The sequence below is a fragment of the Mercenaria mercenaria genome, chromosome 3 (assembly GCF_021730395.1).
Source record: "Mercenaria mercenaria strain notata chromosome 3, MADL_Memer_1, whole genome shotgun sequence".
Taxonomy (NCBI): domain Eukaryota; kingdom Metazoa; phylum Mollusca; class Bivalvia; order Venerida; family Veneridae; genus Mercenaria; species Mercenaria mercenaria.
In genome coordinates this window covers 8310504-8326010 of record NC_069363.1, presented here as the reverse complement: position 1 = coordinate 8326010, position 15507 = coordinate 8310504, and the positions used below count along the sequence as shown (strand labels likewise).

At 35.9% G+C, this 15507-nt stretch overlaps 1 protein-coding gene across 1 annotated transcript in view; it reads right to left on the bottom strand.

Moving 5' to 3' along the window:
• The window catches only part of LOC123525486 (DNA primase large subunit-like), a 44550-nt gene that overhangs the window by 15940 nt on the left and 13103 nt on the right, over positions 1–15507 (bottom strand). Inside the window, exons 3-8 of the mRNA XM_045304576.2 lie at positions 14871–14953; positions 9735–9855; positions 8617–8709; positions 6546–6683; positions 3976–4119; positions 1787–1969 (exon numbers count right to left, since the gene is read on the bottom strand). Of these exons, the coding sequence (XP_045160511.2) occupies positions 1787–1969; positions 3976–4119; positions 6546–6683; positions 8617–8709; positions 9735–9855; positions 14871–14953 (762 nt within the window). The remainder of the gene's footprint in view (positions 1–1786; positions 1970–3975; positions 4120–6545; positions 6684–8616; positions 8710–9734; positions 9856–14870; positions 14954–15507) is intronic.

Below are 15507 nucleotides of genomic sequence, written 5' to 3'. Positions count from 1 at the left end.
CAAGTTTGGTGAAGATCCCATGAAAAATGTTCGACTTAGAGAGCGGACAAGAGTAAAAAGACGTATTTTTTGGGTAATTCAAGGGTCGTAACTCAAAAATGCCTGGACCGATTTGGCTAGTTATCGAACTTAGCCGAAGTCTCATGGTCAAACACATTTTGTTCAAGTTTGGTGAAGATCGGATGAGAAATGTTCGACTTAGAGTGCGGACAAGAGTAAAAAGGCTGATTTTTCGATAATTCAAGGGCCGTAACTCCAAAATGCCTGGACCAATTTGGCTAGTTATCGAACCTGGCTGAGGTCTCATGGTCAAACACATTTTGTTCAAGTTTGGTGAAGATCAGATGAGAAATGTTCGATTAAGGGTGCGGACATGAGTAAAAAAGGCCAATTTTTCGATAATTCAAGGGCCGTAACTCCAAAATGCCTGGACCGATTTGGCTAGTTATCGAACTTGGCCAAGGTCTTATGGTCAAACACGTTTTGTTTTAGTTTGGTGAAGATTGGATGAGAAATGTTCGACTTAGAGTGCGGACAAGCTTTGTGACAGACACACACACACAGACAGACTGGAGTAAATCAATTTATTATACCTCACATAAATGTCCAATGCAAATTTCCCATTAGTTTAACTTGAATCATATATCATATTCCCCCAGTGATTTTATATTACATGCGCAAAATCGTTATTTTCAATTTCTGTGCAGGTGATATGATCCATAATTTCATATCACATGCGCAACAGCGTTATTTTGTTTTTCTGCACATGTGATATTATTTTTTCATATCACCCGTTGAGAGATTGTTACTTTTGCATTGATTAAAAGAGTGAGTTGATTAATTTTCAGACGAGGCGCTTATATAATTATACTTTAGGATTAAATTACCTTTTTCTTCTGCTCTTGCATGTGCGAACACGGTAGAATTTTCTTTTTTATGCTACGTGCAAAATATTTCGAAAACAATTTTTCATCAAATATTGAATCGAAACTACCACAATAAGTTTGGAAATGATCTAACTAAGAAAATGAGTGCTCACACTTATATGTTTCGTTTAGAAAAAAGAAAGTTATCGCCGTTTTTCGAACGCTACTGACTGACGCAATGTTAAAATATTAGAATAAATATAGGGGTCAGCTATAAACGTCTCGATTAAATCTATCAAAAAAGTCTTATTATACGGCAAACTCGCCTCATATTATAATTGCTAACAAGTAAAGACTCTTTAATTCTGTCTTCATTATTAGGTTAGTAATTACTTTTTAATGTTAAATAAATTACTATGTTGATTTTCCAGTAGATGCTTTGACCCTTATAATCTTTCGGTATAATAAAATAAATATTGCATTCCTGAGAGGGTGATATGAAAAATGTTCACCCCTCGAAATATGAATATAGACCTCGGCTGGCGCCTCGGTCAATATTCATATATCTCGCGGTGAACATTTTTTATATCACCCTCTCAGGAATGCAATATTTATATAATGTCTCCGACACCACTGTGTGGTGGGAGACATAATGATGAGGACTTGTTTACTTCAACAATAAAGATATAAATCCAACTTGCTCATGCGACAATGTATCTGTACATTATTGTATTATTCAACCTTTTTCTTTAGCACTTGTTTCAATTTCTCCCAAGAATTTCTATTCTATTTTTCATTTCTTTAAAGTGACCTTTGCCTCATGCAATTCCTTAATGTGGTCTCTTAATTATAAGTATGACTGTACACAACACTTTTGGCAGATATGAAAAGTGACATTTTACTTGAAAATTTTATATTACCTTATCTGCATCTATGAGTCTAGTGAACTCAGATCTCCAGAATTTGATAGCTTCATCCAGGCTGAGTCCAATTCCCTTTAAGAAAAGACCATACTGTTGTCGACCTCCGTGCCTCAGATGATGGTTCTGACGCATCGATGTATGTAGATGACTCATACACAATGGGAAAGACTTCTTTGACAACTGATAAAGAATGGTATGAAAATTTATGTTTAACAGGTTAAATTGGACTTAGACTACTGAAAAAGGTCATGTGTCAAACTATTAAAATACACTCACAGTATTTTCTTGTTCTTTATAACCTAAATGTCTACTGATACATACTGTGATACAGAATAACACAAATATCTAGGGCTTACAAGTTTAGATGGCCAATGCTAAATGTATAGTCATTAACACAACATTTGTGCTAGTATGTAAGTTTTTCTGTTACCAAAGGTTATTGTTCATGAAGAATGTTAGTCATTTCAGGCAAGATATCAGATTCTATAGATTGTTAGTCATTTTCCACTCTGAAAATTTCTTTCAACTTTTTCCCCACTGCCTTAATATCGAGCTATAATTTCCCAACATAATAGGCTCTGGTCCCTTTCCTCTCAGTATTGCTCCAATTCTCAAATTTACCGGTAGTAGAAACCCTCTGGCTCTTTAAGGGATGAGGTGGAAGCACCTTCCATAAAGCTTCAATTAAGTCATGTTACTGTTGATAATTTTAAGTGAAGTAGTGGGACATTAATATTACTACCCCTCATTTCTTAGTTTCGCCCTGACTCTTAGTTGAATGAATCTACGAAATTAAATCCTAAGAAGTAAGTACCAGTAAAATGCTCATTCATTTCATGTTCAAAATTTGAAATCTATGAGTTTCGGCCAAAACCACAAAGTTCTGTTCCCACAAAATGAAATGATTTCAAAGTACTGAATTTTTTTTAATGTAACCAGAAATAAATTTAAAAATCATGAATATATGTAAGACTTAAGCTGATCTTAAATTAAAACAAAATACTGAATCAGTGTGAAACAAACAATGCGACTGATTGCTGATATCTCCAAGATTTGTAACAAGTTGATACAAAGATCTTTTGCTTGAAGAAATATTGACATTGCAAACTCCCTGTCATACTCCATGCTTACTTTGAACCATTTTAGTAATAATGTGTACGAAAGAAGAAATGATATTGACATTCTGCACTGGTGTTCCAACTAAAAATTGAAAAGCAAATTTTAAACAACTGAAAATATTTACATTTTTCATGCTAATTATGAGCACATGGGGTACAACGCAGACAAAAAGTCCTTGTCTGCTAAACCAACAGAGGTGGGAAATACCTTCACTTGATCTAGGAATTTGCTAAAAGATGCATCAACAGCACAAGAAATATTCACTCTGACCTGATCAAATATATCTTAAACTGGGGTAAGCTTCAAATAAGTCATGCAATTTGAATGACCACTATATATCACATTTTGGGATACAGCCATACTTACCATTTGCCTTCAATGAAGCATCAAAACAAGAAAAATCAATATTTATTGCATGACATTATGTAAAACAATAATCTAGCTCTAACAATCTTTTCTTACAATCTTTATACTACTTTAGAAGTCTTAACAGGAAACTGTCAGAAGTTGTTCTTAAAAATTAGTAAATTATTTTGCTCTCAGCTCTTCAAATTTGGTCTATTAGGAAACCTGTCAGATGTCTATCTATATCAAGTGAAAACATAAAACTGCACTTTTTTAGGATGCATAACACAGTTTACATGTCCAGATGTTTTCAGTTTATTGTATGCCATTTCCAAACTAGTTTTAATGGGAAATATGACTATGCTATGCAGTCCACATAATCCAAATGACACAAAAGAATATTTAGAAATATATTCAGACAGGCTTCATATCAATGGAGAGTTAAACAATTACAATATAATTATCATCAGATTTTTCAAACAGAAGCCACTTACAACCTAATACATGTTAATTAGCTAGTCCCATTTAGTGACTGGTAATCTGAATGCAAGTAAAATATGGTACTTTCAAGATTCTGACAAAATGTACATTGAGGGCAACTGAATAGTTTACTTATATCCCTACAGGAGTTGGGAAAGACGAAATAATTATGTAATCATTTTGAAGTAAATTTATATTTTGTGATAATTAGAATAATATAATAAGTACAATTCTATACTTACCATATCAATCATGTCTGCAGTGACTTGTCCTACAGAATTTTTCTTAAGGTTATAATCAGATCCAATGTAGCGCTTACTAAGACTGCACAACATCGGTAACAGACGTTCATCCTCCTCTAAGTGAGGCAAGGCTCTTGCTGTTATCTAAAACATAAAGTGTTAGTACCATTGAAAGGCAGGTCACCTCTTTTAACATTTAGCTTGCTGGCGGCAAGTGATTCTGCCTTTGTGACCAGAGCATACCAAGATCGTTATTCAGTTAGTAAATTTTCAGTGAACACCTCTTTCGAATAATAAAAGGTACTGCCCAAATTAATGGCAGACAAGTTCAGTTTAGAACTTCAGCAGTGTAAAGGTTTATGAAGAATGATTCTTCATAAACCTTTACACGGCTGAAGCTCTGAATGACAGTAAGAGTATGATGTGATAAAAATAATTCTTCCTGAACATACAAAAAAAAACACACAACATTTCCAGCCAAGTTATAGAATGTAGTGAATGTTTCTTGAAATTAGTCCAAAATACTTAGTGTGAATTTGTACATAAATCTGGTATAATAATAATAATACATAGCTTTTTTCATTAATCCAGTCCAAAAGCTTTGCATTGTATTTCTAAGCTTTTAAAACAGAAAACATAAAGATACAAATGACACAACAAAATCAGACTGTGTTCATGTTAAAAAGCAACACCTTTACTGGTTGAGTTAGCATTTATGTTACTTGACATATACCAAGACGTTTCAGGACAAATTGTTACTTTCCAGTTAGCCTTCCTGTCAATATTTCAGGAACTGGCCTGTAGTGTTTGGAATTAACGAATCTATTAATCAGTACAAAAAAAGCATGATCATCATGGATAAATCATGAAAAAATCAGATGTATCAATTATGGCCACACTATGATAAAAAAAACTAGAGCTACCACTAAAGGTGATGAATGTACCCCCCGCATGCACTGAGACATTACATTGCAATTTGACGCACACAAGATTGCATAATTATGTGGACTGTATGTATATAGACTGTATGTTTACAGTATAGTAACAAAAAACAAAGTCCCATAACTATGCAGAATATTTATCTAAACTAGGGTTGGTACTGATCACTTGTGTGAAGTTTCATTAAATTGTGTGTAAGGTATTGGTAGATTAGGCACGCACAAGATTGCATATGCAGACTGTATGTACATAGTATGTTAACAAGAAACAAAGTCCCATAACTCTGCAATTTTTGTCGCTGAAAGAACCTAACATGCCCCATGCACAACTACTGTTGTTACTGATCACTTACAAGTGTGAAGTTTCATTAAACTGTGTCAAGGGGATGAGGAGAGATGGTGCGCACAAGATTGTGTCTATGTATATAGTATAGTAACAAAAAAACAAAGTCCCATAACTCTGCAAATTTTTTTCTGAAAGAACCTAACATGCCCCATGCACAACTACTGTTGTTACTGATCACTTGTGTGAAGTTTCATTAAATTGTGTCAAGGGGATGAGGAGAGATGGTGCGCACAAGATTGTGTCTATGTATATAGTATAGTAACAAAAAAACAAAGTACCATAACTCTGCAAATTTTTTTTCTAAAAGAACCTAACATGCCCCATGCAAAACTACTGTTGGTACTGATCACTTGTGTGAAGTTTCATTAAATTGTGTCAAGGGGATGAGGAGAGATGGTGCGCACAAGACTGTGTCTATGTATATAGTATAGTAACAAAAAAACAAAGTCCCATAACTCTACAAATTTTTTTTCTAAAAGAACCTAACATGCCCCATGCAAAACTACTGTTGGTACTGATCACTTGTGTGAAGTTTCATTAAATTGTGTCAAGGGGATGAGGAGAGATGGTGCGCACAAGATTGTGTCTATGTATATAGTATAGTAACAGAAAAACAAAGTCCCATAACTCCGCAAATTTTTTTTCTAAAAGAACCTAACATGCCCCATGCACAACTACTGTTGGTACTGATCACTTGTGTGAAGTTTCATTAAATTCTGTCAAGTGGATAAGGAGAGATGGTGCGCACAAGATTGCGTCTACGGACAGACGGCCAGACAGACAGACGGACAGACAGACAGACAACCTGAAACCAGTATACCCCCCCTTACAACTTTGTTGTCGGGGGGTACAATAAACCTTATTGATTTTGGACATCCACATTATTCCAGAAATTTCCGTAATTTTTAAAATACTGTCTAGAAATTAAACCTTCTATCTATTTAAATATCATGTTAAATGCACATTGTAGCTAAGAGTCGCAGTTTTGCAAGATTAAGTTCATTTTACTGGCATTATCTGGATGTCAAGTCCCATCAATAACAAAATATTTCTTAGATTATCACGTTAACGAGCAATTATTCATGACACTTCGACTTCCTGATTAATAAGTACATCACTACTAGCAATAACCTGGTTAGACCTTCCACAAGCTAGCTGGAAGCTTCCTCACACAACATCACAATTAGGCTTAAAGTCCTGCCTGCAGAAGATGATATTAAAATATTCAGGATAAAAATCCCCCCAAGTGGGGCAAAATCACATGTTTATGTTATTATGTAACTTACAGCAAGGGCTTGTGAGAGATGTGATCTGTAAACACCTAGCAACAATGAGATCATTTCAGTGTATGGTACAAAGGCCTTTCCTTTGTGCAGGTAAACCTTTCTCTTCTGTACTAAATCTAATACTTCTGTAAAGTGTACCTGCAATATACACAATTTAAAACTAAGTCAAAGAAAATCTTTTCTAGCAAGCATAAACAGGGCACACATTTTCTCATCTTGACTTTAAGAAAACATGTAAAACAAGAGCTGTCTATAAGACAGCACGCTCGACTTTTCTCAGTGCTTGATTCATCATGGAATCCCAGATCTATTGTTGTTAAAGATAACTTGCAAGTTTGTATCAAATCAAACCATAAATGAAGTCTCTATATGGCTGCAAAAGCCAAAACAGCAAATTCTGACCCTTTAAGGGGCCATAACTCTGGAACCCAGGATGAGATCTGGCCAGTTTTCGAAAGCAACTGAGATATTATGCCAATACAAACTGCGTGCAAGTTTGATTAAAACTGATTGCAAAATGTTGTCTCTATCATGTTCACAAGTCAAAATGGCAAATTTTGGCCCTGTAAGGGGCCATAACTCTGGAACCCAGGATGAGATCTGGCCAGTTTTCGAAAGCAACTGAGATATTATGCCAATACAAACTGCGTGCAAGTTTGATTAAAACCGATTGCAAAATGTTGTCTATCATGTTCACAAGTCAAAATAGCAAATTTTGGCCCTATAAGGGGCCATAACTGTGGAACCCATGAGGAGATCTGGCCAGTATTCGAAAGGAACCGAGATATTATGCCAATACATGTTGTGTGCAAGTTTGATTAAAATTAGGGATGGCAACGAATAGCAATTTTGGTATTCGAATATTCAGTCAGCCTTCCGAACGAATATTCGGTCATCAAATGATCAACAAATCAACTCAAAACCTTATGAATTTATCGTACCCTTAGCAGCGATCTGCATCAATTCTACTTTCGTTTACACCGGAAGTAATTTAGACATTGACGAATTAAGACTGACTTATCATTGTCATCGCTTGTTCATCTTTTTGAATATAAAATATTTGTTATTTGCCTCCATTTACATATAATCTATATAGGTTTTACTTATTTTTACATGTTTTTAGAGGGATGTAGCCCTCGCGTAAGTAAGGTTCTCTCCACACATATTACACGTAGCCGACTTCTTATCGGATGATCGCGTGAAATACTTTAAAAAGACAGGCGGCATTGCTTGCATTTTGACAGTAGATTCACGTAGTAGCATGAACAATATTTTCGATTAAACGGGGTGTAAAATTAAGACTGTGGGGGTGGGGGAGTCTTATAAAAGATATATTTTGCTTAACTTTACCCTTTGTCTGAATATTGAGTAGATTCTACTATTTTTTTTCAATACGAAATGCATTTATTATCAAGAGGAATCCGTTTTACATAAAAAGAAAATTCGTCACATTTGACTTGTTTACAACACTTTTCGGCATTTTTCTTTACTGACATACATCTTGAATCGACTTTGATTGAAATCCGAGTCATTATAGTTCAAGTGTTTTCTGATGATTTTTAATTATATGTGGTTCGCACCTACCGAAAACAAGGCGATTTGTAACAGATTAACATCAATTGGGAACTAATAAAATTTCTAAAGGTAAGCAATTAGCGGTACTTACTACAGGTTACGATGTCATCACCATAGCGATGTACAATATCGGCACGCTAATATACAAAGTGACATGTCTAACAGCGATGTAAGCCATTTTCGCGCGTATTTACTACGAAAGCAAATTTTGGTAAATTAGATAAACGAACATACTTGTTCTTGCATTTGGTTTTTATTTATTTCTTATGATTTTATATTTTTCCCCCGAATATTTGAATAGTGAAACAGTATTTGAATATTCGTGTCACGAACGAATATTCGTTGCCATCCCTAATTAAAATCAATTGCAAAATGTGGTCTCTTTCGTGTTCACAAGAAATTGTGGATAAACGACGGATGATGGACTAAGGGCGATCACAAAAGCTCACCTTGTCACTGACAGGTGAAAAATACATCATTCAGATAAAAGTTATACCTTGAAGTATTCTATAGTTTCTACAGAGCTTGCTGCTATATTCGAGACAACTGCCAACTGCTCTTGTAATCTATTCTTTTCCTCCGATGATATCTGTAACAGAATAATCAGTTATAATTACACATACATCCAACGGTAGAGGTGACTGCCATTTTATGAAAAAAAAGCTCAAATTTTTGTTGATGTAGCTCTTTAGAATAGAATAGGATTAGAATATAAATCTATGTAAAATTTTTATCATCATACTTTTGCACTAAAAGGCTCAAAGAGCCTTTTGGTTGCTGATAAAAGCTGCATCAAACCCTGATGTTGCAACAAAATTTTTCAACTGTCATAGTTCTGAATCTTGGCAAGAAGAAAATATTTCTTATGATTTATACAGAACATCCAAGTCCAATTTCCAGCATGCTTCAACTTTTTTCCAATGACCATATTCTCAAATCGTAAGTTTCATCAACACAGTTAGTAGCACTCTGTGTTAAATATGACACAATGCAGTCTATTTATGAACACTACTGGTATATATCAGAACAATTAGTATTAAACTAGATAGCATATTTTCTTACAAACTATCTGTTTTTATCTACTTCATTTCTAAATTCATTTTTTTCCCCACAAAACATGTTCTTGTCAGAACATTCTTGTAGGGTTTTGGGTGAAATTCAACCAGCTTTCTTCAGAATTAAAACATTTTTAATATTTTTTTGGTTAGCTATTTCCTAAGAGTTTTCAAGGACTGCCATCAAATTCAAGGACTTTTTACAAGTTTTTAAGGTCTGTGAAAACCCTGTTTCTGTATTCTTAGTACTTTCTTGGATTTCAGTGGAAACAGGTGATCTTCTCCAACAACAGAATTGTCTTGGCAATAAACTGATGTTTTTACTTCGAAGCACTTGCACATTAACACGCTAGACTATGACTGTGTTTCCCAAAACATCACTGCTCAACATGTAGATCTATACATAGAGCTCCAAATTCGGCTATCCCTATTCGGCCTCAGTCAAACGGCAGCATGTCAGTACATGCGATCAGCTGTTTAGACGTCACAGAAGCTATGACTACTCAACATGTTAAACTATACTTATATTTAGGCCTGTGTCCAAACATGTTCAACTTACTGATTCATAGTTTAAATTATTCTCTTTAAGAAATTCTTTTTTGTGTTCATCTGAAGTCAATTTGAATCGGAAACGGAACAAGTCCAACTCTTGTTGTAAGAACCAGCGCCTCAGTTCCTCTCTGAAATAATACAAATATAAGCTAACTTCCAAAATGCGAGACAAACAAGAAACAATACAAAGTATAACAAGCAAATTCAGTGAATTTATGTTATATTATGAAAGCTATTTAATTTACTAACATATCTACACAAGTTATGTACAAAAGGACTGTCCAATGGTTTGTTTGTTCCATCTCTTTTACAAAGTCAAGAGAAAAACCTCTGCTCTATAGTGATCTATATTTGTTAATGCTTCCAGAAGATCCATTAATGGAAAACTTTGTTTTGTGGTAACTTATAAATTTTAGAACTAATGGGGTATAACTCTGTAGTTACTGAAGCAATCCTGATGTAAGATATACATGCACCACTGCCCTATTGCAATCCAACTTTAAATGTCATGAAGATTCATCATTCAATGAATTACTTTGTTATATGGAAATATATGGACTGAAAAATAATTAATGGGCAATAACGCTGGTAACTAGAAGATGCTTTTGCAAAAAAGCGCATGTCTCCCCCAATGCAAAGTCCTATAGGCAAGAAGTCAATAGGAGTCAGGAGTGAAAGTCAAAGAGACACTGATGGTTGGCTCTACAATAGGGATCATCTACTTGGCATGTCCAGTCATCCTGCTAAGTTTCAACACTCTTGGCCTAGTGGTTCTCAAGTCACTGTTCAGGCTCCTGTGACCTTTGATCAAGTGACCCCAAAATAAATAGGGGTCATCTACTCTGCATGTCCAATCATCCTATTAAGTTTCAACATTCTAAGTCAAGTGGTTCTCAAGTTATTTTCCGGAAATGATTTCACATGACCAGGCCCCTGTGACCTTGACCTTTAATAGACTGACCCAAAAATCAATAGGGGTTATCTACTCTGCATGTTCAATTAGTTTCAACATTCTGGATCAAGAGGTTCTCAAGTTATTGATCGGTAATGGTTATCAAGGTTCAGGCCCCTGTGACCTTGACCTTTAACGGAGTGACCCCAAAATCGATAGGGGCCATCTACTCTGCATAAGCAATCATCCTATGAAGTTTCAACATTCCGGGTTGAGTGGTTCTCAAGTTACTGACCGGAAATTGTTTTCCATGTTCAGGCCCCTGTGACCTTGACCTTTAATAGAGTGACCCCAAAATTAATTGGGGTCATTTACTCTGTATGTCCAGTTATCCTATAAAGTTTTAACATTCTGGGTCAAGAGGTTCTCAAGTTATTGATCAGAAACGGTTTTCCATGTTCAGGCCGCTGTGACCTTGACCTTTAACAGAGTGAACCCAAAATCGATAAGGGTCATCTACTCTGCATGACCAATCATCCTGTTAAGTTTCAACATTCTGGGTCAAGTTGTTCTCAAGTTACTGACCGGAAATGTTTTTCAATGTTCAGGCCCCTGTGACCTTGACCTTTAACAGAATGACCCCAAAATCGATAGGGGTCATCTACTCTGCATGTACAATCATCCTATGAAGTTTCAACATTCTGGGTCAAGTGGTTCTCTAGTTATTGATCGGAAATGGTTTTCAATGTTCAGGCCCCTGTGACCTTGACCTTTGACGGAGTGACCCCAAAATTAATAGGGGTCATCTACTCTTCATGACCAATCATCCTATTAAGTTTCAACATTCTGGGTCAAGTGGTTCTCTACTTATTGATCGGAAATCATTTTCAATGTTCAGGCCCCTGTGACCTTGACCTTTGACGGAGTGACCCCAAAATCAATAAGGGTCATCTACTCTTCATGACCAATCATCCTATGAAGTTTCAACATTCTGGGTCAAGTGGTTCTCTACTTATTGATCGGAAATGGTTTTCAATGTTCAGGCCCATGTGACATTGACCTTTGACGGAGTGACCCCAAAATCAATTGGGGTCATCTACTCTTCATGACCAATCATCCCCTTAAGTTTCAACATTCTGGGTCAAGTGGTTCTCTAGTTATTGATTGGAAATGGTTTTCAATGTTCAGGCCCCTGTGACCTTGACCTTTGACAGAGTGACCCCAAAAACAATAGGGGTCGTCTACTCCAGCAGCCCTACAACCCTATAAAGTTTGAAGGTTCTAGGTCAAATTGTTCTCCAGTTATTGCTCGGAAATGAAGTGTGACGTACGGAAGGACGGACGGACGGACAGACGGACATGTATACCAACGCCCTATAGTGATTTACACTTGTATTAAGTTTCATGATCCATAAATAGGTTACACATACACAAATCTGTATTTTTTACAATTCAAGAGAACCTCTGTTTTACTAGGTCAATGAGATAATAACATGCAAGCAAAGGGGCCAACAGCTATGTGCATTTGGTGATTCTAATTAAATTTACTTTGAATTAACATTTTCAAATTTTTTAACCACTCGCTTTTACTAGGTAAGGGAGAATATACAATATGTACAAAAGTATGTGTAATTAAAAAATGTGAGGTTAGTGATTCTAGTTAAATAATTTTCGAATTAATTGAAGCATTTTCCCTTTTTATTTAAACATCAAGGGAACTGCTTTTACTGGTAAAGGGGATCATTGACTAAATTGAGTAAAGGCAGTGCTAGTTAAAAATGTAAGTTTGGTGATATAGCTTAATAGTTTTTATTTTAAATTTAAGATTTCCAATTTTGATGATGACAACTAATACTGCGATAATGCCAAAATCTCTCCGCCTCAGGACGATATAAAAAGCATAGTTACTAGACTGACCAATGTATAAACTTAAATACATGTAAAAATTGGTCTGCAATGAGTAAAAGATTTTTTTTCAATGGTTGTAAACATAGTTTTCTCAAAAATATATAAACAGAGGACCATGATGTCCGATCGTTCACTCTGTATCCCACATGACCAGTTATTGAAAACTGATGTATGCACAGTTTTTTTCTAGTATTTGACCTAGTGTCCTAGTTTTTGACCCATGTGACCCATGTTTGAACCGACCTAGATTATCAAGATAAACATTCTGGAAACAATTTTCATGAAGATCCCTTGAAAAATATAGCCTCTATAGATCACAAGGTTTTTTATTGATTTAAACCCACTGACCTAGTTTTGAAGGCAAGTGACCCATTTTCAATCTAACATAGATTTCATCAAGGTAACATTCTGACCAATTTCATGAAGATCCATTCAAAAGTATGCCTCTAGAAGGTCACAATGTTTTTACTATTTTAGACCTATGACCTAGTTTTTGATCACAGTTGACCCAGTTTCGAACTTGACCTAGACATCATCAAGATAAACATTCAGACCAACTTTCATACAGATCCCATGAAAAATATGGCCCCTAGGGAGGTCACAAGGTTTTTTATTATTTGACCTACTGACCTAGTAATTGACGGCACGTGAACCGTTTCAAACTTGACCTAGATATCATCAAGGTGAACATTCTGACCAATTTACATGAAGATCCATTCAAAAGTATGGCCTCTAGAGAGGTCACAAGGTTTTTCTATTTTTAGATATACTGACCTAGTTTTTGACCGCACGTGACCCAGTTTCGAACCTGACCTAGATATCACCAAGATGAACATTCAGACCAACTTTCATATAGATCCCATGAAAAATAAGGCCTTTAGAGAGGTCACAAGGTTTTTATATTATTTGACCTACTGACCTAGTTATTGGTGGGACGTGACCCAGTTTCAAACCTGACCTAGATATCATTAAGTTGAACATTCTGACCAATTTTCATGAAGATCCATTCAAAAGTATGGTTGCTAGAGAGGTCAAAAGGTTTTTCTATTTTTAGATATACTGACCTAGTTTTGGATCGCAGTTGACCCAGTTTCGAACTTGACCTAGATATCATCAAGATAAATATTCAGACCAACTTTCATACAGATCCCATGAAAAATATGGCCTCTAGAAAGGTCACAAGGTTTTTTTATTATTTGACCTACTGACCTAGTTATTGATGGAACATGACCCACTTTCTGACCAATTTTCATGAAGATCCATTCACAAATATGGCCTCTAGAGAGGTCACAAGGTTTTTCTTTTTTTAGACCTACTGACCTAGTTTTTGACCTCATGTGACCCAGTTTCATATATGACCTAGATATCATCAAGATGAACACTCAGACCAACTTTCATACAGATCCCATGAAAAATATGGCCTCTAGAGAGGTCACAAGGTTTTTCTATTATTTGACCTACTGACCTAGTTTTGATGGCACGACAGTTCAACTAGACTATCACAGGTATTCTGACCAATTTTCATGAAGATCCATTGAAAATATGGCCTCTAGAGAGGTCACAAGGTTTTTCTATTTTTAGACCTACTGACCTTGTTTTTGACCTCATGACCCAGTTTCAACTTGACCTAGATATCATCAAGTGAACATCTGACCAATTTCATAAAGACCCATGAAAAATGTGACCTCTAGAGTGGTCACAAGCAAAGTTTACGACCTACGGCACGGACCTCGCGTTCAAACAGCTACCTGTTCATTGAAGGTGAAAAATTCACAATGTATGGACCATTGAAAAATATGGCCTCTAGAGAGGTCACAAGGTTTTTCTATTTTTAGACCTACTGACCTTGTTTTTGACCGCACATGACCCAGTTTCGAACTTGACCTAGATATCATCAAGGTGAACATTCTGACCAATTTTCATAAAGACCCCATGAAAAATGTGACCTCTAGAGTGGTCACAAGCAAAAGTTTACGGACGGACTAACGGACGACGGACGCTGCGCGATCACAAAAGCTCACCTTGTCACTTTGTGACAGGTGAGCTAAAAAACAAGACCTGTCACTAATGGTGACAAATGCCCCCGCAGCGCCTTGACCTTTGACCTGGTGACCCCAAAGTCAATAGAGGTCGTGTACTCAATAAGTACTATCAGCGTGTGAAGTTTGAAGGTCCTGGGTGCAGTGGTTCGCGAGTAAAATGCCTTCATGCAAAAAGTTAACGTTGTGACAAACGAACGGATGGACAGTTGAAAACTAATATGCCTCCCTTTGGGGGCATAAAAATATAATGTTAAAATTGCCAAACTAAGTACTACACAAGTGTAACTTGTAAAACACATACGATCTACAGTAAGCCAATCTTAGGATAAAATGAGAGATGTGGTCTACTCTCCTCAAGTCACCGTCTTCATCTTTTCTGTCTCCCTATAATACATGAAATATCTCCCTATATTGTACATGAAATAGTATAAGTACAGTCAAACTCTGTAAAAGAAGCCACAAAGTGCTCTCTACAAAGATATTCCCCTTCCAATGAACAAGGTTACACTGTAAAATATATCAAAGGAATTCAAAATTCTTTCTTGACATAAAGACACAAGAATTCCCCTCATTGCGCACTTTATTTAAGGTTTTAAAGGGTCATAATTACACTAACCAAAAACAATCATATAACACAGTATACTTCTATTTCATGTTCTTATTCATGAGTTGGTATGCCAGGTTTGTTTTACAAGAGGACCATGATGGTCCTGAATCGCTCACCTGTCCCCACATGACCCAGTTTTGAACTGAGTATGACGTCGTTTTTTCTATTATTTGACATAGTGACCTAGTTTTTGAGCTCATGTGATCCAGTTTTGAACTTGACCTAGATATCATCAAGACAAGAGGGTCATGATGACCCTGGATCGCTCACCAGAGCAATATGAGCTATATGTTTCAAATGTCAAACTGATGATTTTAGAATTTTTTTGGAA